Source organism: Symphalangus syndactylus, chromosome 9 (genome assembly GCF_028878055.3).
Source record: "Symphalangus syndactylus isolate Jambi chromosome 9, NHGRI_mSymSyn1-v2.1_pri, whole genome shotgun sequence".
Taxonomy (NCBI): domain Eukaryota; kingdom Metazoa; phylum Chordata; class Mammalia; order Primates; family Hylobatidae; genus Symphalangus; species Symphalangus syndactylus.
In genome coordinates, this window is record NC_072431.2 from 59,218,858 (window position 1) to 59,240,739 (window position 21,882).

At 54.2% G+C, this 21,882-nt stretch overlaps 2 protein-coding genes across 11 annotated transcripts; both read left to right on the forward strand.

The window, feature by feature from the left end:
• Positions 1–6: 6 nt before the first annotated feature.
• Positions 7–6,740, forward strand: TRIP6 (thyroid hormone receptor interactor 6). The gene is made up of 9 exons (XM_055292660.2): positions 7–573; positions 823–950; positions 1,070–1,195; positions 1,453–1,824; positions 3,354–3,447; positions 3,558–3,727; positions 4,520–4,698; positions 5,911–6,031; positions 6,458–6,740. Exons 1-9 carry the CDS (start codon positions 465–467, stop codon positions 6,587–6,589), a joined length of 1,431 nt encoding a protein of 476 aa, XP_055148635.1. The 5' UTR covers positions 7–464; the 3' UTR covers positions 6,590–6,740.
• A 1,624-nt stretch (positions 6,741–8,364) lies between these two features.
• On the forward strand, positions 8,365–21,862 carry SRRT (serrate, RNA effector molecule). Of its 10 annotated transcripts, none has more exons than XM_055292651.2 (20): positions 8,365–8,616; positions 8,861–9,000; positions 14,506–14,634; positions 14,883–15,029; positions 15,281–15,469; positions 17,303–17,472; positions 17,601–17,785; positions 17,989–18,087; positions 18,172–18,289; positions 18,468–18,622; positions 18,955–19,016; positions 19,117–19,195; positions 19,494–19,682; positions 20,016–20,189; positions 20,268–20,421; positions 20,541–20,734; positions 20,899–21,055; positions 21,250–21,339; positions 21,451–21,577; positions 21,671–21,862. In XM_055292651.2, exons 2-20 carry the CDS (start codon positions 8,879–8,881, stop codon positions 21,744–21,746), a joined length of 2,616 nt encoding a protein of 871 aa, XP_055148626.1. In that variant the 5' UTR covers positions 8,365–8,616; positions 8,861–8,878; the 3' UTR covers positions 21,747–21,862. The 10 variants fall into 10 exon arrangements, with proteins under 10 accessions (XP_055148626.1, XP_055148625.1, XP_063502372.1 ...); XM_055292650.2 differs by having other exon boundaries at positions 8,378–8,616; positions 18,465–18,622; XM_063646302.1 differs by having other exon boundaries at positions 8,378–8,616; positions 18,465–18,622; positions 21,472–21,577.
• The last annotated feature ends 20 nt before the right edge of the window (positions 21,863–21,882 follow it).

Consider the following 21,882-nt stretch of genomic DNA (forward strand, 5'->3'; position numbering starts at 1 on the left):
GGGTAGCTGAGAGGGAGGGGGTGGGAAGGGAGAGCTCTGTAGAGGGGTGGAGATCGGGGCCTTCAGCCTCCCGCAGCGAGGCTGCCACGTGCAGGGCTGGGGCGCGGGGCCCGGGCGCATCCGTGGACTTGGAGGCTGGCTCGGGCCCGCACCTCCCATCCCCAGCTGCCCGCAACCCCCAGTGACTCGGGCTCCCCCGGACAGCCCTCCCTTCTCGGCAGGAGGGGGCCGACTCGGGGAGAAATGGCAGTTTAGGGCCTAGGGGGCCACGTGACCCTCCCCCAGGAATGTGATGACGTCATCGGGGGCGTGGTCGTCCCCAAAATTAGGGAGGAAGAGGAAAAAAAAAAGCCAGAAAAAGTTTTCTTTTTTGGAGTCCCAAACGAAGTGCGGGACGGAAGAGGGGGTGAAGGCCAGAGGCTCGGGGCTTCAAGACCGCTGTCTGGAGTCCCCCGTTCCAGGCCATGTCGGGGCCCACCTGGCTGCCCCCGAAGCAGCCGGAGCCCGCCAGAGCCCCTCAGGGAAGGGCGATCCCCCGAGGCACCCCGGGGCCACCACCGGCCCAGGGAGCAGGTAAGGCAGCCCTCTTGAGACAGAAGAGCCACCCAGCTGTGGCGCTCACCTCTGTCCTCCAGCTCCAGTCTCCCGCCCTGCCTGCTTCCTCCTGCCCCTTCCCCAAGCCGGGGGGAACAGCCGTCTGTGCTCTCTTGGGACCCTAGATTTGGGGGAGGAGGTAACGAGGGGCAGAGAGGGCGGCTCCCCAAATGTACACCCCTCCTGTCCTCCGCCACCCCACCTTTGATCTCTCTTCCCTCAACCCAGCACTCCAGCCCCACCCCAGGGTCAATTTTTGCCCCCTCCCATCTGAGCAGTGTTACCAGGCCCCAGGGGGACCGGAGGAACGGGGGCCGGCCTGGGTGGGGTCCCATGGAGTACTCCAGCGCACGCAGGTGAGAACTGGGATTGTGGGGTGGGACGTGAGGGGTCCCCTAGAACCGAGTCTGAGGGACCCAGGACAGGAGAAGGCCTATGGTAATTTGCATTCTTCCTGCTCTGGCTCCATCCTCAGGGGCTCCCTGCAGACAGGGGGGGCCTTCGCCCCGGAAGCCTGGACACCGAGATAGACTTGCTGAGCAGCACGCTGGCCGAGCTGAATGGGGGTCGGGGTCATGCTCCACGGCGACCAGACCGACAGGTGACTCTGCCCCTCCTCCCCATCAGCACCCTGCTCCCTTCTCTGGACTCTTAGACCCAGCCCGATCCCCCCATGTGTGTAATGTACACCCCAGCATGGAGGAAGCATGGCTGCAAGTACCAACATGTCAGCCACTTGAGGACGGGACCTTGTCAAATGCAAAAGCCTGTACTTCCCCACACCCAGGGTCATTTCCACAAATGTGGGTCCTGGAATGGGGTCCTTGCTTAGGAATTCTGGCCTGCATTTCTCCTCAGGCATACGAGCCCCTGCCACCTCCTGCCTACCGCACGGGCTCCCTGAAGCCGAACCCAGCCTCGCCGCTCCCAGCCTCTTCCTATGGGGGCCCCACTCCAGCCTCTTACGCTACCGCCAGCACCCCGGCTGGCCCGGCCTTCCCCGTGCAAGTGAAGGTGGCACAGCCAGTGAGGGGCTGCGGCCCACCCAGGCGGGGAGCCTCTCAGGCCTCTGGGCCCCTCCCGGGCCCCCACTTTCCTCTCCCAGGCCGAGGTGAAGTCTGGGGGCCTGGCTATAGGAGCCAGAGAGAGCCAGGGCCAGGGGCCAAAGAGGAAGCTGCTGGGGTCTCTGGCCCTGCAGGAAGAGGAAGAGGAGGCGAGCACGGGCCCCAGGTAAGCCCTGGGGAACTGGGATTTCAGGCCCTACAGACAATGGGACACTGATTGGGTGGGGTGGCTGGTGGTGTTTTAGGGGGCTTTTTTTTATTTTTGAGACAGAGTTTTGCTCTTGTTTACCCAGGCTGGGGTGCAGTGGTGCCATCTTGGCTCACTGCAACCTCTGCCTCTCGGGTTCAGGTGATTCTCCTGCCTCAGCCTTCCGAATAGCTGGAATTACAGGCACGCGCTGCCACGCTTGGCTAATTTTTGTATTTTTAGTATAGACGGGGTTTCACTAAAACCCCAGTTTGTTGGCCAGGCTGGTCTCAAACTCCCGATTTCAGGTGATCCGCCCGCCTCAGCCTCCCAAAGTGCTGGAATTGCAGGCGTGAGCCACCGCGCCTGGCCAAGGGGCTGGTTTTGGAGCAGAGTCAGAGATCTGGGATGTGGAATAGGTAAGGGCAGGGCAGTGCGGGGTCAGGGCAGGGCGGTGCAGGGGAGCAGGATAGAACTGCCCACTGGGGCCAAGCACGGTGGTTCGCGCCTGTAATCCCAGCACTTTGGGAGGCTGAGGTGGGTGGATCACCGGAGGTCGCGAGTTCAAGATCAGCCTGACCAACATGGAGTAACCTTGTCTCTACTAAAAATACAAAATTAGCCTGGCATGGTGGGGCGTGCCTGTAATCCCAGCTACTCCGGAGGTTGAGGCAGGAGAATCACTTGAACCTGGGAGGTGGAGGTTGTGGTGAGCCGAGATCGCGCCACTGCACTCTGGCCTAGGCAACAAGAGCAAAACTCTGTCTCAAAAAAAAAAAAAGAACTGCCTATGGGCCCCTGGGCTATGTTCTCACATGAGCTTTCTAGCTGGAACTGCCTGGCCACCTTCAGAGACATTACAGCAGTCCCCAATCTTTTTGGCACCAGGGACCAGTTTTGGGGAAAACAATTTTTCCATGGACTGGGGAGGGGGATGGGAGGGGGTGGGAGGGGGTGGGAGGGGGATGGTTTCAGGATGATTCAAGCACATTACATTCATTGTGCACTTTATTTCTGTTATAATAATAATAGAATATATAATATATATAATATAATATATAACATATATAATATAATATATAATATATATAATTGTTTCGGTGTATATACCGAAACAATTATACAACTCACCATCATGTAGGATCAGTGGGAGCCCTGAGCTTATTTTCCTGCAACTAGACAGTCCCATCTGGGGGTGATGGGAGACAGTGACAGATCATCAGGCATTAGATTCTCATAAGGAGCTCGCAGCCTACATCCCTCGAACGCACAGTTCACAATAGGGTTGACGCTCCTATGAAAATCTAATGCCGCTGCTGATCTGACAGGAGGCGGAGCTCAGGCAAGTGATGGGGAGTGGCTGTAAATACAGATGAAGCTTTGCTTGCCCACTGCTCACCTCCTGCTGTGCAGCCCAGTTCCTAAGAGGCCACGGCCTGGGGGTTGAGGACCCTGGTATTACAGCCTCAGGAGCTAGAGTAGGACCGAGCCCGATTCCCACTTTCCAGGTGCCCCTGAGCCAGCCTCCAGAGGATGAGCTGGACAGGCTGACGAAGAAGCTGGTTCACGACATGAACCACCCGCCCAGCGGGGAGTACTTTGGTGAGCTGAGGCTGTGGGGCTGGTGGGACGTGGGAAGGGAGGCTGGGAGACAGAGGGGACAGTGGCTTCCTGGGTCTGTGAAGACTGATGCTGTTTCTCCCTGTCCTCAGGCCAGTGTGGTGGCTGCGGAGAAGATGTGGTTGGGGATGGGGCTGGGGTTGTGGCCCTTGATCGCGTCTTTCACGTGGGCTGCTTTGTGTGTTCTACATGCCGGGCCCAGCTTCGCGGCCAGCATTTCTACGCCGTGGAGAGGAGGGCGTATTGCGAGGGCTGCTACGTGGTGAGTGGCTGGGGCTGGGGGGAGGGAGTCAGTGGCTGGATGCAGGGCTCTTCCATCCAAGGTGGGAACTAGAGTGTCCCAGCCCAAAGGAGGAACGGTGCTAAAAGCTAGGTGACTGAAAGTGATGTACAAACAGGGAGGAATTCTGCAAGTATCAAGCAAGTAGCTTAACACTGGTGGCTGAAGGGAAGGACGCAGCTCTTAAAAGTGTGGAGCGTCTTACAGTTAAAGAGAATGTATTAGATTCCCACGACACCCCTGTGAGGCAGGTATTACTACTGATCCTGTTTTTCTTTTTCTTTTTCTTTTTTTTTTTTTTTTTGAGACAGAGTCTCGCCTTGTTGCCCAGACTGGAGTGCAGTGGCGTGATCTCTGCAACCTCAGCCTGCCCTGGTTCAAGCGATTCTCATGCCTCAGCCTCCCGAGCAGTTGGGATTACAGGTGCCCACCATCACACCCAGCTAATTTTTGTATTTTTAGTAGATACAGGGTTTCGCCATGTTGGCCAGGCTGTTCTGAAACTCCTGGCCTCAAGCAGTCCGCCCACTCTGGCCTTCCAAAGTGCTGGCATTACAGGCGTGAGCCATGGCACCCAGCCTGATTCCTGTTTTTCTCATAGTGTTTAAATACCGTGTATAGTGCTGGGACCTAAACTCAGATCTGCTCAAGTCTGCCTTTCACCGAATCACATGCAGGGGGCTGCAGAAATTAGATGGCTGGGTTGCTGGGGTTCCTGTTGAGCTGCCATGGCTCCCGCCTGCTCCCAAATCTTCCTGCCTTCCTTCTCAACAGGCCACCCTGGAGAAATGTGCCACGTGCTCCCAGCCCATCCTGGACCGGATCCTGCGGGCTATGGGGAAGGCCTACCACCCTGGCTGCTTCACCTGTGTGGTGTGTCACCGCGGCCTCGATGGCATCCCCTTCACGGTGGACGCTACGAGCCAGATCCACTGCATTGAGGACTTTCACAGGTGAGGCCCGGCCTCCACCTTGTCTCACGATGTCTGACCTTTCCTGTCTCTCTCATCTCTTCATGCCCCAGGACTGTCTCTTCCTGTTTCCAACCCTGGCTCTCCTTCGTTCTTTGTTATTGTTATTTTTTAGAGACGGAATTTCACTCTGTTGCCCAGGCTGGAGTGCAATGGCATGATCATAGCTCACTGCAGCCTCCAACTTCTGGGCTCAAGTGATCCTCCCACCTCAGCCTCCTGAGTAGCTGGGACTACAGGTGCACACGCCACCATGCCTGGCTAGTTTTCTTTTTTTTTTTTTTTTTTTTTTGAGATGGAGTCTCGCTCTGTCACCCAGGCTGGAGTGCAGTGGCGCGATCTCGGCTCACTGCAAGCTCCGCCTCCTGGGTTCACGCCATTCTCCTGCCTCAGCCTCTCCGAGTAGCTGGGACTACAGGCGCCTGCCACCATGCCCGGCTAATTTTTTGTATTTTTAGTAGAGACGGGGTTTCACCATGGTCTCGATCTCCTGACCTCGTGATCCGCCCGCCTCGGCCTCCCAAAGTGCTGGGATTACAAGCGTGAGCCACCGCGCCCGGCCAACCTGGCTAGTTTTCTTGTTTTTTTTTTTTTTTTTTTGAGATGGAGTCTCACGCTGTCACCCAGGCTGGAGTGCAGTGGCAGGATTTCAGCTCACTGCAACCTCCGCCACCTGGGTTCAAGTGATTCACCTGCTTCAGCCTCCCGAGTAGCTGGGATTACAGGCGTGTGCCACCACACCTGGCTAGTTTTTTTTTTTTTTTTTTTTTTTTTTGTATTTTTAGTAGAGACAGGCTTTCATCATGTTGGCCAGGCTGGTCTCAAACTCCTGAGCTCAAGCGATCCACCTGCCTCAGCCGCCCAAAGTGCAGGGATAGCAGGTGTGAGCCACTGCACCCAGTCTTCTTCTTTGTATTTTAATAAAGACAGCGTCTTGCTGTGTTGCCCAGGCTGGTCTTGAACGCCTGGCCTCAAGCGATCCTCCTGCCTTGGCCTCCCAAAGTGGGGGGATTACAGGCTAGAGCCACTGCACGTGGCCTCTCTCATTCTCTTTGACATCATCCCTTCCCCAAGACCTAAGGCCATACCTCTGGCCTCTCTGATTCCCTCCTGTGCCCCACCTTCTCTGGGTTCCATCGTTGGTGCCCTGCAACCCCAAGGCTTGATGGCCTTCTTGGTTCTTTTCCCCCGCAGGAAGTTTGCCCCAAGATGCTCAGTGTGTGGTGGGGCCATAATGCCTGAGCCAGGTCAGGAGGAGACTGTGAGAATTGTTGCTCTGGATCGAAGTTTTCACATTGGCTGTTACAAGTGCGAGGTCAGGGGCCCCCAGCACGTGCAAGGGGCTGGCAGTGTCTAGGGTGCTGGGTAGAGCATGAGAGGGGGGAACACAGAGGTCTGGGGTTGATGGAAATCTGTTGCTTCTTTTTTTTTTTTTTTTTGAGACAGAGTCTTGCTCTGTTGCCCAGGCTGGAGTGCAGTGGCACGATCTTGGCTCACTGCAACCTCCACCTCCCGGGTTCAAGTGATTCTCCTGCCTCAGCCTCCTGAGTAGCTGGGATTACAGGTGCTGGCCACCATGCCTGTCTAAGTTTTGTATTTTTAGTAGAGACGGGGTTTCACCATATTGGCCAGGCTGGTCTTGAACTCGTGACCTTGTGATCCGCCTGCCTCAGCTTCTCAAAGTGCTGGGATTACAGGCATGAGCCATGGCACCCGGCCAATTGTTGCTTCTTTTCAACAGGAGTGTGGGCTGCTGCTCTCCTCTGAGGGCGAGTGTCAGGGCTGCTACCCGCTGGATGGGCACATCTTGTGCAAGGCCTGCAGCGCCTGGCGCATCCAGGAGCTCTCAGCCACCGTCACCACTGACTGCTGAGTCTTCCTAGAAGTACCTGCTGGGTTCTCAGTTCCAGTTCCCATCCTTCGATTGATCACTCTCCCTGATATCCACCTGTATGACTTCGTCACCAAATGCTGTCTCCTCTTTCTCCAATCAAGAAATAATAATCCCTCGAGTTTACAAAACACTTCCAAGTCTGTTGTCTCATCTGATTCTCCCAGTAGCCCATTACAAGCCCAGTCGTTGTTACTGCCTGCATTTTTTTGTTTGTTTGTTTTTTGAGACAGAGTCTGGCTCTGTCACCCAGGCTGGAATGCAGTGGCGCCATCTCAGCTCACTGCAACCTCTGCCTCCTGGGTTCAAGTGATTCTCTTGCCTCAGCCTCCTGAGTAGCTGGGATTACAGGCGCCTGCCACCACGCCCAGCTAATTTTTGTATTTTTAGTAGAGACGGGATTTCACCATGTTGGTCAGGCTGGTCTTGAACTCCTGACCTCAAGTGATCTGCCCGCTTCACCCAACCGAAGTGCTGGGATTACAGGCGTGAGCCACCGCCCCTGGCCACTGTCTGCAGTTTTACATGTGAGGATGTCAGAGCTGAGAGGTGACTCCCCCAGATTGCATGGTTCTTAAATGGTGGAACCTGAGTCTTTTAGACTCAGGTCCAGTTTTTTTTGACAACTCTTGTAATCTGTCACTACCCTCCTCTGAGTGCTGGGAGCAAGCATGCCTCAGGGAGGAGGCAAGATTTCCTCTATGTATCTATTTTGAGACAGGGCCTCACTCTGTTCCCCAGGCTAGAGTACAGTGGTGCAATCAAGGCTCACTGCAGCCCTGAACTCCTGGGCTCAAACAGTCCTCCTGGCTTCGCCTCCCCAGTAGCTAGGACCACAGGGGCATCCCACCAAGCCCAGTTATTATTTTTTTGTGTGTAGATGGGATCTTGCTATGTTGCCCAGGCTAGTCCTGAACTCTTGGGCTCAAGTCCTCCCTCCTCGACCTTCCCAAGTGCTGGGATCACAGGTGTGAGCCAATGTGCCTGGCCCTAAATATTCTGTAAAGGGGTCTTGGTATGTTGCCCAGGCAGGTCTCCAACTCCTGGGCTCAAGTGATCCTCCCACGTTGGCCTCCCAAAGCGCTGAGATTGCAGGCGTGAGCCACCTCAGCTGGCCTTCCTATTAAGGCTCACACTCAATTCACCGAGAGGGGCCTTGGTGTTACTCCGGGGGGGTGGTAATCCATTGAATCTGGGCGGTCCATACTGTTTAGGGCGTTAACTTACAGCCTATTTCATCAAAGTACTGAGCGGGGTTAAAACTGAGATCTGCCAATTTTACTTAAAGATGGGGCGTCTTTGTCGAGGAAAAGCAGGAACGGCGGACTGTGCATTTAGTGCGCACTGTGGCACCCAATTTTGGCTGGGTATTTGGAGCAGAAAATGGTGGGATACGATGCTTTAAAATGGTTGCTTCCATCTTCCATCCCCTAAACGCCTGCGCTTCCCAAGCCCACGCCCTGCCCGAGGAGGGTACGAAATCACCCCCGGTGAGGTCAGGAGGCCCGCGGGGGGAACACGGCTGGATGAGAACTGGCTTAGAACCCCGACACATCTGGGGTCGCCCGACCCTCGACTGCCGCTCTCCCTTCCCGCCCACAGGGCTCGTTCGCCCCCCGAGGCCGCGCTTGGCTCAGCCGAGGTCCCGTAGTTCCTAACGCTCGAGCCGTTATCGTCTCGAAAAACCACGCGAGACTTGCGAGATCCCCGCCCCTTTCCCATCACGCCCTGCTCTCCCCACCCTCGGGCTCTGTTTATTAGTTCCACTTCCGGCCGCGAGGGTGGAGCTTTGTGCCTCGGAGGCGTGGGTGACGCAGGCGCAGCGCGAGCCGCGCGCGCTACCGCCCATCCTAGGTTGTCCCACTTTTGTTCCCCTCTCTTCGGCCCTCTACCCAAGAGCTCCGTCTCCGTCTCGCCCTCCTCGAAGTCCTCGTCGCGCGCCCGCGACCCAGGTCGCCCTGAAATCCAGCCCGTCCAAGCGCGAGTCCAACGGCCGCGGCCGCTCCAAGGTGGGGGAGGGGAGGAGCCTGGGGGGCCCTGCTGGGGCAGGAGAGGAACCGGGGTCCACGGGGGCGGGCGCGGAGAATCTCGGGGCGAGTGGAGGCGTTGGAGCCGCGTCCTCAGGCCCAGGATGGTGGGCGCCGCGGAGGGCTGGCCTTGGCGGGAGGGAAGCGGGCGAGGTGCCCACGAGGGACGGTCCCTTCCTCAGCTCGTCCTTTTACACCACTCCGACCGCCCCTCCCCGGTCCCCAGGCCCCCTCAGACCGTGCCATGGGTGACAGTGATGACGAGTACGATCGAAGGCGCAGGGACAAGTTCAGAAGAGAGCGCAGCGACTACGATCGTTCCCGCGAGAGAGATGAAAGACGTCGAGGGGACGATTGGAATGACAGGTGAGCCGTTTTCAACTTCATCTTGTCCCCGTTTCATACCGTTTTACTCCACCCGCGTCGCTTTTCTTTTTCCCCCTTGTAATTTTTATGAGGGCGAACCCTATGAAATTGCTCACTGGACCGTTTCCTGTGGTTCAGCCTATTTGCTGTTGGCCAAATAACTAGCTGTGGCTCGGTTTTTGAAATTCTCTGCAGATCAGAGCTATAGAGCTAAGAGTTTGAGTATGAAGAAGCACTGTTTATACATGCACGAAAAGCGTGCTTTTTTGCTTTTTTTAGCTTTGTTGTTGAGATGGGGTCTTGTTCTGCTGCCCTGGCTGGAGGGCATTGATGGAGTCATAGCAGCCTCCACCTCCTGGGCTCAACCGATCCTCCCGCCTCAGCCTCCTGAGAAGTTGGGACTACAGGGGGAGGCCATCACGCCCAGCTAACTTTTAGAAATTATTATTATTATTATTTAGAGACAGAGTCTTGTTCTGTTGCCCAGGCTGGAGTGCAGTGGCACAATCTTGGCTCACTGCAACCTCCGCCTCTGGGGTTCAAGTAATTCTCCTGCCTCAGCCTCCTGAGTAGCTGGGATTACAGGCACCCACCACCACGCCTGTCTAATTTTTGTATTTTTAATAGAGACGGGGTTTCACCATGTTGGCCAGGCTGGTTTGGAACTCTCGACTTTAGGTGATCCGCCCAGCTCGACCTCCCAAAGTGCTGGGATTACAGACGTGAGCCAGTGCCTGGTCTAAAATTATTTTTTGTAGAGACAGGGTCTTGTTCTGTTGCCCGGGTTGTAAATTATAGTTTAGGAAGATTGCTTCAGAAAAATAATAATACAGAGTTGATCTGACTGGAGAGGTTGTCAGATTATTTCCCTGACAATACATGGTTAGGTTTCTTGTCACTGTTTTGCCTAAAATCTCAGAGTTCATAGGGCAGTGCTGATTGGATTAATTGGTTATAAGATGTGGTAATTGACCTTAGGGTGTTACAGTGTGGGCTTGGCATGGGGGATCAGAATGGCCATGGATGTATTCTGTAAATGAGTGTATATAATGGAAGTTATAAAGAGGGTAAGCATTGAGGGAACAGATCTCTAAAGGAGGGGAGCGGTGCAGGAGTTCATGTGTCAGGGACCCACTGGAAAGTGACACTTAGCTAGACTTGGAAAGATCAGTGGGAATTCCCTGGACACAAGTGACATGAACAGCTTGGAGTTGTGGACATAACGTGTGCTTTTAGCATATTCTAGTTTGGTTAGAGTCCTGTTTCTCAGGATGTCCACAGACCATAGGGGTCTCTGAGGCTAAAATTAGTTTTTGTGGTAATGTTTACGTATTATTGCCGTTTCCACTGATGGTGCCATAGCAATGATGGGTAAAACTGTTGATGCTTTACCAAACATCAAGGCAGTGACAGCAAAGAGTTAAAAAAAAAAAAAAAAAAAAAAAAGCCAGCCGGGTGCAGTGGCTCACACTTGTAATCCCAGCACTTTGGGAGGCCGAGACGATCAAGAGATTGAGATCATCCTGGCCAAAATTGTGAAACCCCGTCTCTACTAAAAATACAAAAGTTAGCCAAGCATGGTGGTGCGCGCCTGTAGTCCCAGCTACTCGGGAGGCTGAGACAGGAGAATTGCTTGAACCCAGGAGGCAGAGGTTGTAGTCAGCTGAGATCACACTCCTGCACTGCCGCCTGGCGACAGAGCAAGACTCCGTCTCAAAAAACAAAAAGCAAAACAAAAAAAAGCCAGTTCCGTCAATGGTTCTTGATGAAAGAGTAAAACATTTAAATTTGATTAAATTGGAATCTTCACTGTACATCTTTTTTTTGACACAGAATCTTGCTCTGTCACCCAGGCTGGAGTGCAGTGGGGCGATCTCAGCTCACTGCAACCTCCACCTCCCGGGTTCAAGCGATTCTCCTGCCTCAGCCTCCCGAGTTGCTGGGATTACAGGTGCGTGCCGCTATGCCTGGCTAATTTTTGTATTTTTAGTAGAGATGGGGTTTCACCATGTTTGCTGGTCTTGAACTCCTGACCTCAAGTGATCCACCCGCTTCGACCTCTCAAAGTTCTGGGATTACAGGCCTGCGTTAGTTGTCTTGAGCAAGAGTATGCATGTGATTGAGTGAGCTGAACTAACAGCTTTTTTCCATGGGATGTTATTTTTACTTGAATGAATGACAAACAGTGATTGTTCATACTTGGGTATTTGGCAGACATCTTGAAAATGAACTGAGAACCTGTTACTTCAGTGTAAGCTGTCGGTATTTGTTGCCAGTGATGAAGTAGAACTTGCCAGTGAAAATTAAAATTTTGGGCCGGCACAGTGGCTCATGCCTGTAATCCCAACACTTTGGGAGGTGAAGGTGGGTGGATTGCTTGAGCCCAGGAATTTGAGACCAACCTGGGCAATGTGGTGAAACCTGTCTGTACAAAAAAATACAAAAATTAGCTGGGGGTGGTGGCACATGCTTGTAGTCCCGGCTACTCAGGAGGCTAAGGTGGGAGGATGGCTTGAGCCTGGGAGGTGGAGGTGGGAGTGAGCCTTGATGGCACCACTGCACTCCAACCTGGGCAACAGAGAGATAACCTGTCAAAAAAAAAAAAAAAAAGGAAATTAAAATTTTGGAAAACTTGTACTAATGTGAGCTTGACAGCTTCCCATTAAATAAAGACTTTCTTGGTGAGATAGGCAGTGATGCTGATGAATACATTTTGATATTGTGTGAGACACAATCAAGGTCCATTGAAAGGGAAAGATAGAACAGGGGATTTTAATGTAGCAGAGAAAGAAATATTCACTGATACTATTTCAGATTGAAGGTTCTAACTAGCCTGTGAGAAACTACTTCCTTCTTGGACAAGGTAGCATAATGAGAAGAAAAAAAACCTACCTCTTGTTGAATTTTGGGTAGTATCCAAAATGAATACCTACAGTTAATCTGAAAAGGCTTTTCCAACTCCTTATCAGCGTGAGGCCTGATTTTCTGTTTTTTTTTCTTTTTTTTTTTTTTTTTTTTTTGAGACGGGGTCTTACTCTGTTGCCCAGGTTGGAGTGCAGTGGCACGATCATGGCCACAGGTCACTGCAGCCTTGACTTCCCCAGGCTTAGGTGATCCTCTCACCTCAGCCTCCTGATGAGCTGGGACTACAGGTGTATGCCATCACACCCAGCTAATTTTTTTTCTTTCCTTTTTTTTTTTTTTTTTTGAGATGGAGTCTCACTCTGTTGCCCAGGCTGGAATATAGTGGCGTGATCTGGGCTCACTGCAACCTCCGCCTCCCAGGTTCAAACGATTCTCCCGCCTCAGCCTCCCGAGTAGTTGGGATTACAGGTGCCTGCCACCACGCCCGACTAATTTTTGTGTATTTACTAGAGACAGAGTTTTGCCATGTTGGCCAGGCTGGTCTCAAACTTCTGACCTCAAGTGATCTGCCCGCCTTGGCCTCCCAAAGTGCTAGGATTACAGGCATGAGCCACCACTTCCAGCCAGCCAGCTAAGTTTTGTATTTTTAGTAGAAAGGTGGTTTCACCATGTTGCCCCAGCCTGGTCTTGAACTCCAGGGCTCAAACAATCCACCTGCTTTGGCCTCCCAAAGTGCTAGCATTCATTACAGATGTGAGCCACCATGCCCGGCCTGCCTCATTTTTCAAGCAGAACAAAATATCTCAACAGATTCAGTGTAGAAGCTATCCTCTACAAAGCCAGAACTTGGAGAGATTGGTGACAATGTAAAAACAATGCCACTTTTTCTCACCAAAATTTTTCTGGAAAACCATTTTTCATAAAAACATGTAATCTGTTTCATCTTACTGTGTAATTTAAAAATGAAAGTTTTGGAACATTTTGTTGTAATTTTGAATATAGTAAGTATTGATAGATATAACCCACATAAGCAGAAACTCTTTGGTGTCCTCAGTCATTTTTAAGAGTATTAAGGGGCCGAGGCAGGAGAATTGCTTGAGCCCAGGAGGTGGAGGCTGTAGTGAGCTGAGAGTGAGATTGTGCTGCTGCACTGCAGCCTGAGCGACAGAGTGGGACTGTCTCCAAAAAAAAAAAAAAGAAGATGAGGATGGGGGAGGCTGGTGATTGGTTGGGAGGTTGGTGGTGACTGGTGGGGAGGCTGGTGACTGGTCGAGAGGCTGGAATGACAGCCAGGAGCCCAAGTTAAAACAACAGTGTTGCTTACTGGCATGGAACTAAGGGTGTGATGTGATGAGACTTGTGTTTGAGGAAGGTCCGCCTGCCAGTGGGGAGACAGAAGCGAGAGACCAGAAGCAGGTGGGCAGCCAGGGCTGCAGGAGCCACACTGGCCAAGGACAAGGACCAGGACAGGGTGTGTGGGGATGGCAGAGAGTGGGACAGCTTTGATAGGCTTTGAGGCAGAGGATAAGCAGGAGCAGTAATTAGCGGTGAGGGTAGTGAATGACAGCTGGGGAGAGATGCTGTTCCGTTGATACAGCAGAGTGGGGAGCGGGGGGAGGAAAAGACATTTGACCCATAGTGGTGGGATGAATAGGCTTGATTCTTTTTTCTTTTCTTTTTTTTTGGGGGGGGGGACAGAGTCTTGCTCTGTCACCCAGGCTGGAGTGCAGTGGCGTGATCTCGGCTCACTGCAAGCTCCGCCTCTTGGGTCCACGCCATTGTCCTGCCTCAGCCTCCTGAGCAGCTGGGACTACAGGCACCCGCCACCACGCTTGGCTAATTTTTTTTGTATTTTTAGTAGAGAGTGGGTTTCACCGTGTTAGCCAGGATGGTCTCGATCTCCTGACCTCGTGATCGGCCGCCTTGGCCTCCCGAAGTGCTGGGATTACAGGTGTGAGCCACCGCGCCCCGCCGAATAGGCTTGATTCTGACAGGTTGAATTTGAGGGGGTGATGGACTTCTATTAGGGGATGATTTTTAAAAAGTTTTTTGTTTTATTTTTTAGAGACAGGGTCTCCCTCTGTCACCCGGGCTGAGTGCACTGGTGCAGTCGAAGCTTGCTGCAGCCCCGACCTCCTGCCCGTAAGCGGGCCTGTAGCAGGGGTGATTCATGTGGGTCTGGAGCTCAGGCGGAAGGCCAGGCTGGGAGAAGAGTTGGAGAACCATCAGTTCTTGGGTATTGGCTGAACTCATGTAGTTAGACAAGAATCTTTGTTTTGTTTTGTTTTGAGACAGGGTCTCTGTTGCCAAGGCTGGAGTGCAGTGGCTTGCCCTGACTAGAGAAAAATCTTTTTCTGTTAGGAGTGAAGTTTTATAATTGTAGGCTTTTTAGTCTGGTAGCTCAGAGTGGAAGAAGGGCCTGTTTAGGAGTGTGGCTGTGGCATATCCAGCTGTATCTTTAATTATTGCCTTTTTAAAAAATAAATTTTTTATAGGGATAGGGGTCTCACTATTGCCCAGGCTGGTCTCGAACTCCTGGCCACAAGTGTTCCTCTGCCTCGGCCTCTCAAAAGTGCTTGGATTACAGGCATGAGCCACCGTGCCCGGTCTTTGATCTTTGTTACTTGTTCTTACGGCCAGAGAGTGGGACCGTGGCCGTGAGCGCCGTAGTCGGGGTGAATATCGGGACTATGACCGGAATCGGCGAGAGCGCTTCTCACCACCTCGCCATGAGCTCAGCCCACCACAGAAGCGCATGAGGCGAGACTGGTGAGATGGAGCCGTTTCCCTCTCCTCCCCTTCGCCTCAGTTCCACCTGGGCCTCCCCTTTCTCCCCTCACCTGTGCCTCAATCTTTGTCATTTCCTTTTCTCAGCTTCCCATCACCCATCGTTTCTTTGTCCCTTGAAACCCTTGTCTGGGAGACCATGCTGTGTGTGCCCCCGTCTGTCCATCCTCCTTCATGCTCTGGGGAGGTGACTCCCTTCTCTGCTTTACTTTTGTGTCCCCCACCTTCAGGGATGAGCACAGCTCTGACCCATACCACAGTGGCTATGAGATGCCCTATGCTGGGGGGGGTGGGGGCCCAACTTATGGCCCCCCTCAGCCCTGGGGCCACCCTGACGTCCACATCATGCAGCACCATGTCCTGCCTATCCAGGCCAGGTAAGGGCGGGGCTTCTCGGGAGAAGGGAATTGGTAGGCCTAGGGGATGGATGGGGTTGCTGAAGGCCATGGCTGAAGACAGGGAGTGGGTCAGGCACACAGAGGCATGTCCCTGGGGTGGGGGTGGTAGCTGTTGGGGTTTGGGATGATGTCCATGGTGGACAAAGGAAAGGGGCACCTAGCTACTTTGGTCCCTGTAGCCTCCCACCGTTACCCAACAACCAAGCCTTCCTGACCGGGGTCCCCTCCAGGCTGGGCAGCATTGCAGAGATTGACCTGGGTGTGCCGCCGCCCGTGATGAAGACCTTCAAGGAGTTTCTCCTCTCCCTGGATGACTCGGTGGATGAGACGGAGGCCGTCAAGCGCTATAATGACTATAAGCTGGATTTCCGGAGGCAGCAGATGCAGGATTTCTTCCTGGCGCACAAAGATGAGGAGTGGTGAGTGCCCCTGCTTCCCTGAACCTCTGCCCTGGCATGTCCCCCTGGCCCCACTGGTGGAGCCACAGCCCTGTCCTCTTCCCAGTTTCCCCTGTCCAGAACTTTCTGGGGGCGGGGGTCGGGAAGTATGACAGCATTGGCTGATGGGGTCTCCCCCTCACTTCAGCGACTGCCACGGCCCCCGCCCCGCCCTATCTCCTGTCCTGCTGTCCTCAGAGAGTGGGACACCTCCAGGCAGCAGGCCAGAGCCACTTGGCCCCTTGGGGCAGCAGACAGACTGCTTCCCACTTGTTGGTGTTGGGTCATTGTCATCCCTGATCACCAGGACCCTGTGTGGCTGTGGCATCCTCCTAAAACGACGAGTGAATCCAGACAAGAAAAGCAAAGATCTCAGGGTCGTTTGACAGAAAAAGAATTTTAATTTTTTTTCCTTTTGTGGATGTTTTAATTTTAATCAACCATCTTTTCCCCCCTTCCTGCTCCTCCTCCTCCTCATCCTCTTTCTGCTCCTCCTCCTTGAAAAGAGCCAGAACTGGGAACTACACCCGCTCATCGACGGAGCTCGGAGCAAACCCACCTCCACCCCCACCATACCCAGCCCATACATGAGCCCCTGGGCTGAGCTGCGCGGCCCCGGCCAGGCAGACAGGCAGGGCACTGCTGTGCACAATGCAGCGGTTTAGCTGAATGTGATTGCTCAGGCAGCTAGCCAGTCAGGCCCCACTGCGGAGTCCCGCGGGGCAGGGCATCTCGGCCGGGCGCCCAGCCAGGAGCCAGCCGGTGGCCCACCAGCCAGCATGGGCCTTGGGCGCCGCTAGTTAAATCTTGAGCTCTGTTTGACCAAGCGGCCAAGGTAAAGATCCTGGAGGTGATGCCTGCGGCTTTCCTTTCCTCTTCTGCCCCACTCGTGGTTCTGTTCTGTCTTCGCTGTCCCCTCTCTCAAATTGCTCTGTGTCTTTGTCCTAATTTCTCATGCACCTTCATTCTTCTCTGTTCCTGTTCTTGCTCCTTGCCTAACACCACCTTCCTCCCTGTTGGTTTTTTCAGTTTCTCTCTCTGATCTTTAGTTTTTCCCTTTGTTTTCAGTTTCTGGGACTTTCTCACACTCTCCCCTTTCCTCCCTTTCCCCTTTTCCTCATACTCCTCATTTCTTCTGTTTTCCCTCTGAGGTCCTATTTGAAATGTTTTATTTTTCTTCTCCCTAACCTTCCAGCCCTCTCCTCTCTCTCCCCCTGTGGGCAGGACCTGAGGCTCTAAAGGGCACTCCAGTGTCTCCCTTCGGTCTTTCCTGTCCCTTCACCATCTTGCTTATCTTCCCACGGGTGGAGAAAGGTGCCCTGCCTGTGGGCTTTTGCTGTCTGGCCCTCTGTCTTCCACCTCGGGGTGGAGGGAGTTGGCGGGAGCAGTTTTTGAATGACTGCAGTCTGGGGTTGGTGAGGAGAGGGAGGTTCTTCAGGGCCTGCTATTTCCTGAGCCTTTGTCTCTGAAGCTTTGGGAAATGACACCTTTTTACTACGTTAGTGTTTCCCAGAGACTTAAAGTGGTAAATCTGCCTCTCCAACCCTGGCGTCCCCCTGTAGTCATTGGTCTTCCCAAATCCAGAGCTCTTAGTTCCTGGTTCTCCCCCAAATCTTCTCAGAACACAACTTCTGGTTCCTTTTGGGGTGTTGGGTGGTTCTAGCGCACCCCTATCCCCTAATCTCTCTGTTTTGATGACCTTTTGTGGGTGTGAGAGGAAGGGGGATATGCCCTGTCTTTCCTGGGCCCCTTCCCACATCCTGGCCTTGGCTTCCAATAACTGTTTTGTCTTTCCCTGCCCCGCTTCATTCCCAGGTTTCGGTCTAAGTACCACCCAGATGAGGTGGGGAAGCGTCGACAGGAGGCCCGGGGGGCCCTGCAAAACCGACTGAGGGTCTTCCTGTCCCTCATGGACACTGGCTGGTTTGATAACCTTCTCCTGGACATAGACAAAGCTGATGCCATTGTCAAGATGCTGGATGCAGGTGTGCGGATTTGGAGGGGTGGCAGGCATCTGGGCCACATGGGGGTGGGGGTGTCTGGGGACCAGGTAGAAGCTGGTTGACAGGAGCCAGGGCCCTGGGGTTGTGACCTCTGTTCCCTTTGTTGGTAGCTGTGATTAAGATGGAAGGAGGTACGGAGAATGATCTCCGCATCCTGGAGCAGGAGGAGGAGGAGGAGCAGGCAGGAAAGCCTGGGGAGCCCGGCAAGAAAGAAGAAGGGCGGGCTGGAGCAGGCCTGGGGGACGGGGAGCGCAAAACCAATGACAAGGACGAGAAGAAGGAAGACGTCAAGCAGGTCCGAGCCCTGGATCTCCTAGTGCTGCCCCCGGCAGCCTGGGGGAGGGGGCGGGCAGGGGTCCATAGGAGCTAGAAGTAGGGGGCTGTGTTCTGGGAGGGGTGGGGAAAATGAACCTGTGGCCTCAGCTGTGGGGGGTGGGGGACCTCTGATAAAGGTGGGAGGGGAGGTTTGACATCCCCAGTGGTTGTCTCTTACCATAGGCTGAGAATGACAGTTCTAATGATGACAAAACAAAGAAGTCGGAGGGTGACGGGGACAAGGAAGAGAAGAAAGAAGACTCTGAGAAGGAAGCCAAAAAGGTGAGGTGTCTGTGGCCTGGGGTCAGAGTGTCGGGGCTGGGGTCCTGGCACGCTGACTTGGCCCCTCTGCTGTGGCTCGCGCAGAGTAGCAAGAAGCGGAACCGGAAGCACAGCGGGGATGACAGCTTTGACGAGGGCAGCGTGTCGGAGTCCGAGTCGGAGTCAGAGAGCGGCCAGGCTGAGGAGGAGAAGGAGGAGGCCGGTAGGGTTTCTCTTCTGCTTTAAAGTGCATTCTCCTCCTAATGTGGGTGGGGAGGTGAGAGGTTAGCGACATTGACGGGAGGGAGGGTGGCTTTTAGGGGCAAGTTTCTCTATCCTCTCCACCAAAATCAGTAATAAAAACGCACCAACTCCTTCCTACCCCCCTTCCTGCCTAGAAGAAGGGCTCAAGGAGAAGGAGAAGCCCAAGGAAGAAGAATGGGAGAAGCCCAAGGACGCCGCGGGGCTGGAGTGCAAGCCACGGCCGCTGCATAAGACCTGCTCCCTCTTCATGCGCAACATCGCACCCAACATCTCCCGGGCCGAGATCATCTCCGTGAGTGGGGACCCGTGGAGTCAGGGCAGGGCCGATGGAGAAGTGGAGGGCAGAGGGAAGGCAGTGGGGTCCTGCCTGTGACAGATGCCCCCGTTTCACCTGCTGGGGAGGCCCCTTGCCCAGGGCCCATGGCCTCCGAGGACTAGTCCTGATAGCGCCATTGGCTTTCAGGTGCTGGTGTTCTGAAGCCCTTTAGTGGTTTTTCCCTGCCCGAGGATGGGAAGAGTGACAAGGCAGTTAGTCTGTAGGGTTCTGAGGGCAGTGGGGGATTGGAGGAAGAAGCGAATGAATCCTTGAGTCGCCACATGGGGCTGGTTTTCTGCTTCTTGCAGCTTTGTAAAAGGTACCCGGGCTTTATGCGGGTGGCGCTCTCAGAGCCCCAGCCAGAGAGGAGGTGAGTAACTCCGTGCGTTGGAGGGAAAAGTGCAGGGGAATGTTAATGGCCAACCCCAACTCCCTCACTTGACTGCGCTAACATTTTCTTTCTTGTGTAGGTTTTTCCGTCGTGGCTGGGTGACCTTCGACCGCAGTGTTAACATTAAAGAGATCTGTTGGAACCTGCAGAACATCCGTGTGAGTGCTGGGGGTGGGACTGTGGGGAAGAGGAAGGGAGACTCTTTGTGTCCCACGGGACCTCTGCATGACTTTGTTCATCTGATAGTCTGGTTGTTCTGCACACTCTTTGGCCGTTTTGTCTGCCTACATTGTCTCTGGGCAAGCCTCTAGAGTGTTAGCATGGAGGGGACCTATGTCCCCAGGGAGCTCGCAGTCTGATCAATCGCTGGTGCTCAAGAGGGGAGGGTCTTAGAGCTGCTGCTTCCCCGGCAAGTGGGGTAAGTGGGGTAAGCTGCTGATGATGTCTGCCCTCCAGCTCCGGGAGTGTGAGCTGAGCCCTGGTGTGAACAGGGACCTGACCCGGCGCGTTCGCAACATCAACGGCATCACCCAGCACAAGCAGATTGTGCGCAACGACATCAAGCTGGCGGCCAAGCTGATCCACACGCTGGACGACAGGACCCAGCTTTGGGCCTCGGAACCAGGGACGCCTCCCCTGCCAACGGTCAGTGACTCCCCAAAGGACTTTGTCAGAAGCAACTGATAGTGCCTCTGCTGTGGGCACCTCTGACCTCACCTATCTGTAGCCTTGACCCTTTGCACCCACTTGCCTGCTCACTCATTTGCTTCCAGCTTCCAGCAGAACCGGGGGGATGCTAGTGATCATTTGTGGCTGGGGTAGAACAAAAGCTAAAATAAAAACAAATCTCAAGGGGGCAAAAGGCGCCAGTTATGTCCGGTGAACTCCTGTCCCCTCGCTCTTTCACTTGTGGAAGGTCTCAGGTTACCTCCCCTAAAGGTCTTTCTCTGCCTTACTTGCTTCTCTTCCTCCCATCAGAGCCTGCCCTCACAAAACCCAATCTTGAAGAATATCACCGACTACCTGATTGAGGAAGTGAGCGCCGAGGAGGAGGAGCTGCTGGGGAGCAGCGGGGGCGCTCCTCCTGAGGAGCCTCCTAAGGAAGGGAACCCGGCAGAGATCAACGTGGAGCGGGATGAGAAGTTGATCAAGGTGCCAGTGGCAGCGCGGGGCACGTGGGGGCTCGGGCGGTGAGGGCAGGTGCTGAACGCTCGCATTCACTTCCCTTAGGTCTTGGACAAGCTCCTTCTTTACTTGCGCATCGTGCATTCCTTGGATTATTACAATACCTGTGAGTACCCCAATGAGGATGAGATGCCCAATCGCTGTGGGATCATCCACGTTCGGGGGCCCATGCCACCCAACCGCATCAGTCACGGGGAAGGTGAGCTCCAGGTTCCCCTTTGTCCCCGGCTGCCCCTGGCCTTGGTCCTCCAGCCCCTTGCCACCATCCTTCCTTCCGGCTCCCTTCCCAACCTGCCTTCCTCTGTTCCCAAACCACAGTGCTAGAGTGGCAGAAGACGTTTGAGGAGAAGCTCACGCCGTTGCTGAGTGTGCGGGAGTCACTCTCAGAGGAAGAGGCCCAGAAGATGGGGCGCAAAGACCCAGAGCAGGAAGTGGAGAAGTTCGTCACCTCTAACACGCAGGAACTGGGCAAGGATAAGTGGCTGTGTCCTCTCAGTGGCAAGAAATTCAAGGTCTGGGACGTTGGAGAATGGCCGTGCTACGGTGGTGGGAGGTGGGGTTGAGACAGGAAGCCTCACTGCACTGGCCGGCGGGAGCTGGGAATCCTTCCAGGTCGGGCCTGGGAGCGAGGCAACCATTACATGGCTGTCCTGACCCCTCTCCTCTCTCCACCCAGGGTCCTGAGTTTGTGCGCAAACATATCTTCAACAAGCATGCAGAGAAAATTGAGGAAGTGAAAAAGGAGGTCGCGTTTTTTAACAACTTCCTCACTGATGCTAAGCGCCCAGCTCTGCCTGAGATCAAGCCAGCCCAGCCACCTGGCCCTGCCCAGAGTAAGATACGATCCATGAAGGTCGCATGTCCCCTCTCCCTTGACTACCCAGGGACTCCCGTTTCTCTTTAACATGTCACCCTGAGAAGTTTCTGCCCCATCCTTAGGGCATAGCCCTAGAAGTCAATTGTACCCGTATCCCCCTCCCCGCCCCCGCAGTAATTCATGTCCCTGTCCGTGTTGTACTCCCCCCAGGTTTGACCCCGGGACTCCCCTACCCACACCAGACTCCCCAGGGCCTGATGCCCTACGGTCAGCCCCGGCCCCCAATCTTGGGCTATGGAGGTAAGTACAGGAGGGAGATGAAGGGGCTTGGTGAGTGTGTGGCTTTGGGAGAACGAAACAGGATGGAGTTGAGGACATAGTTTTGCAACTCAGCGCTGATCTCTGTCATAGCTGGTGCTGTCCGCCCTGCAGTCCCCACAGGAGGCCCTCCATATCCCCACGCCCCGTATGGTGCTGGTCGAGGGAACTACGATGCCTTCCGAGGCCAGGGAGGTTATCCTGGGAAACCTCGCAACAGGTAAGGAGGAGGGCAGAGGCCCAAGTTGTGTTGCCGCCTGCAAACTCCTTTTTGGGAGCCCTCAGCTCTCATCCTTTACCTCTCATCTCACAGGATGGTTCGTGGAGACCCAAGGGCCATTGTGGAATATCGGGACCTGGATGCCCCAGACGATGTTGATTTCTTTTGAGCCGTCCCCCGTTCCTCACTCCTGTATCATCCATACTTGTGACTACCTTGTCCCATCAAGCTCTGAGAATTTTTTGTACGATCAGCCTTACTGCCAATAAAAGCACTTCCACAGGGGTCCTGACTCCCGTGTCTTA

Coding starts and splice junctions, on each gene's coding strand:
- TRIP6 (XM_055292660.2), top strand. CDS start 465: ATGTCGGGGCCCACCTGGCTGCCCCCGAAGCAGCCGGAGCCCGCCAGA. Junction 3,728..4,519: donor ATTGCGAGGGCTGCTACGTG/GTGAGTGGCTGG, acceptor CCTTCTCAACAG/GCCACCCTGGAGAAATGTGC. Junction 4,699..5,910: donor TGCATTGAGGACTTTCACAG/GTGAGGCCCGGC, acceptor TTTCCCCCGCAG/GAAGTTTGCCCCAAGATGCT.
- SRRT (XM_055292645.2), top strand. Junction 18,290..18,464: donor GGAGGAGAAGGAGGAGGCCG/GTAGGGTTTCTC, acceptor CTTCCTGCCTAG/AAGAAGGGCTCAAGGAGAAG. Junction 19,683..20,015: donor GGACGCCTCCCCTGCCAACG/GTCAGTGACTCC, acceptor TCCTCCCATCAG/AGCCTGCCCTCACAAAACCC.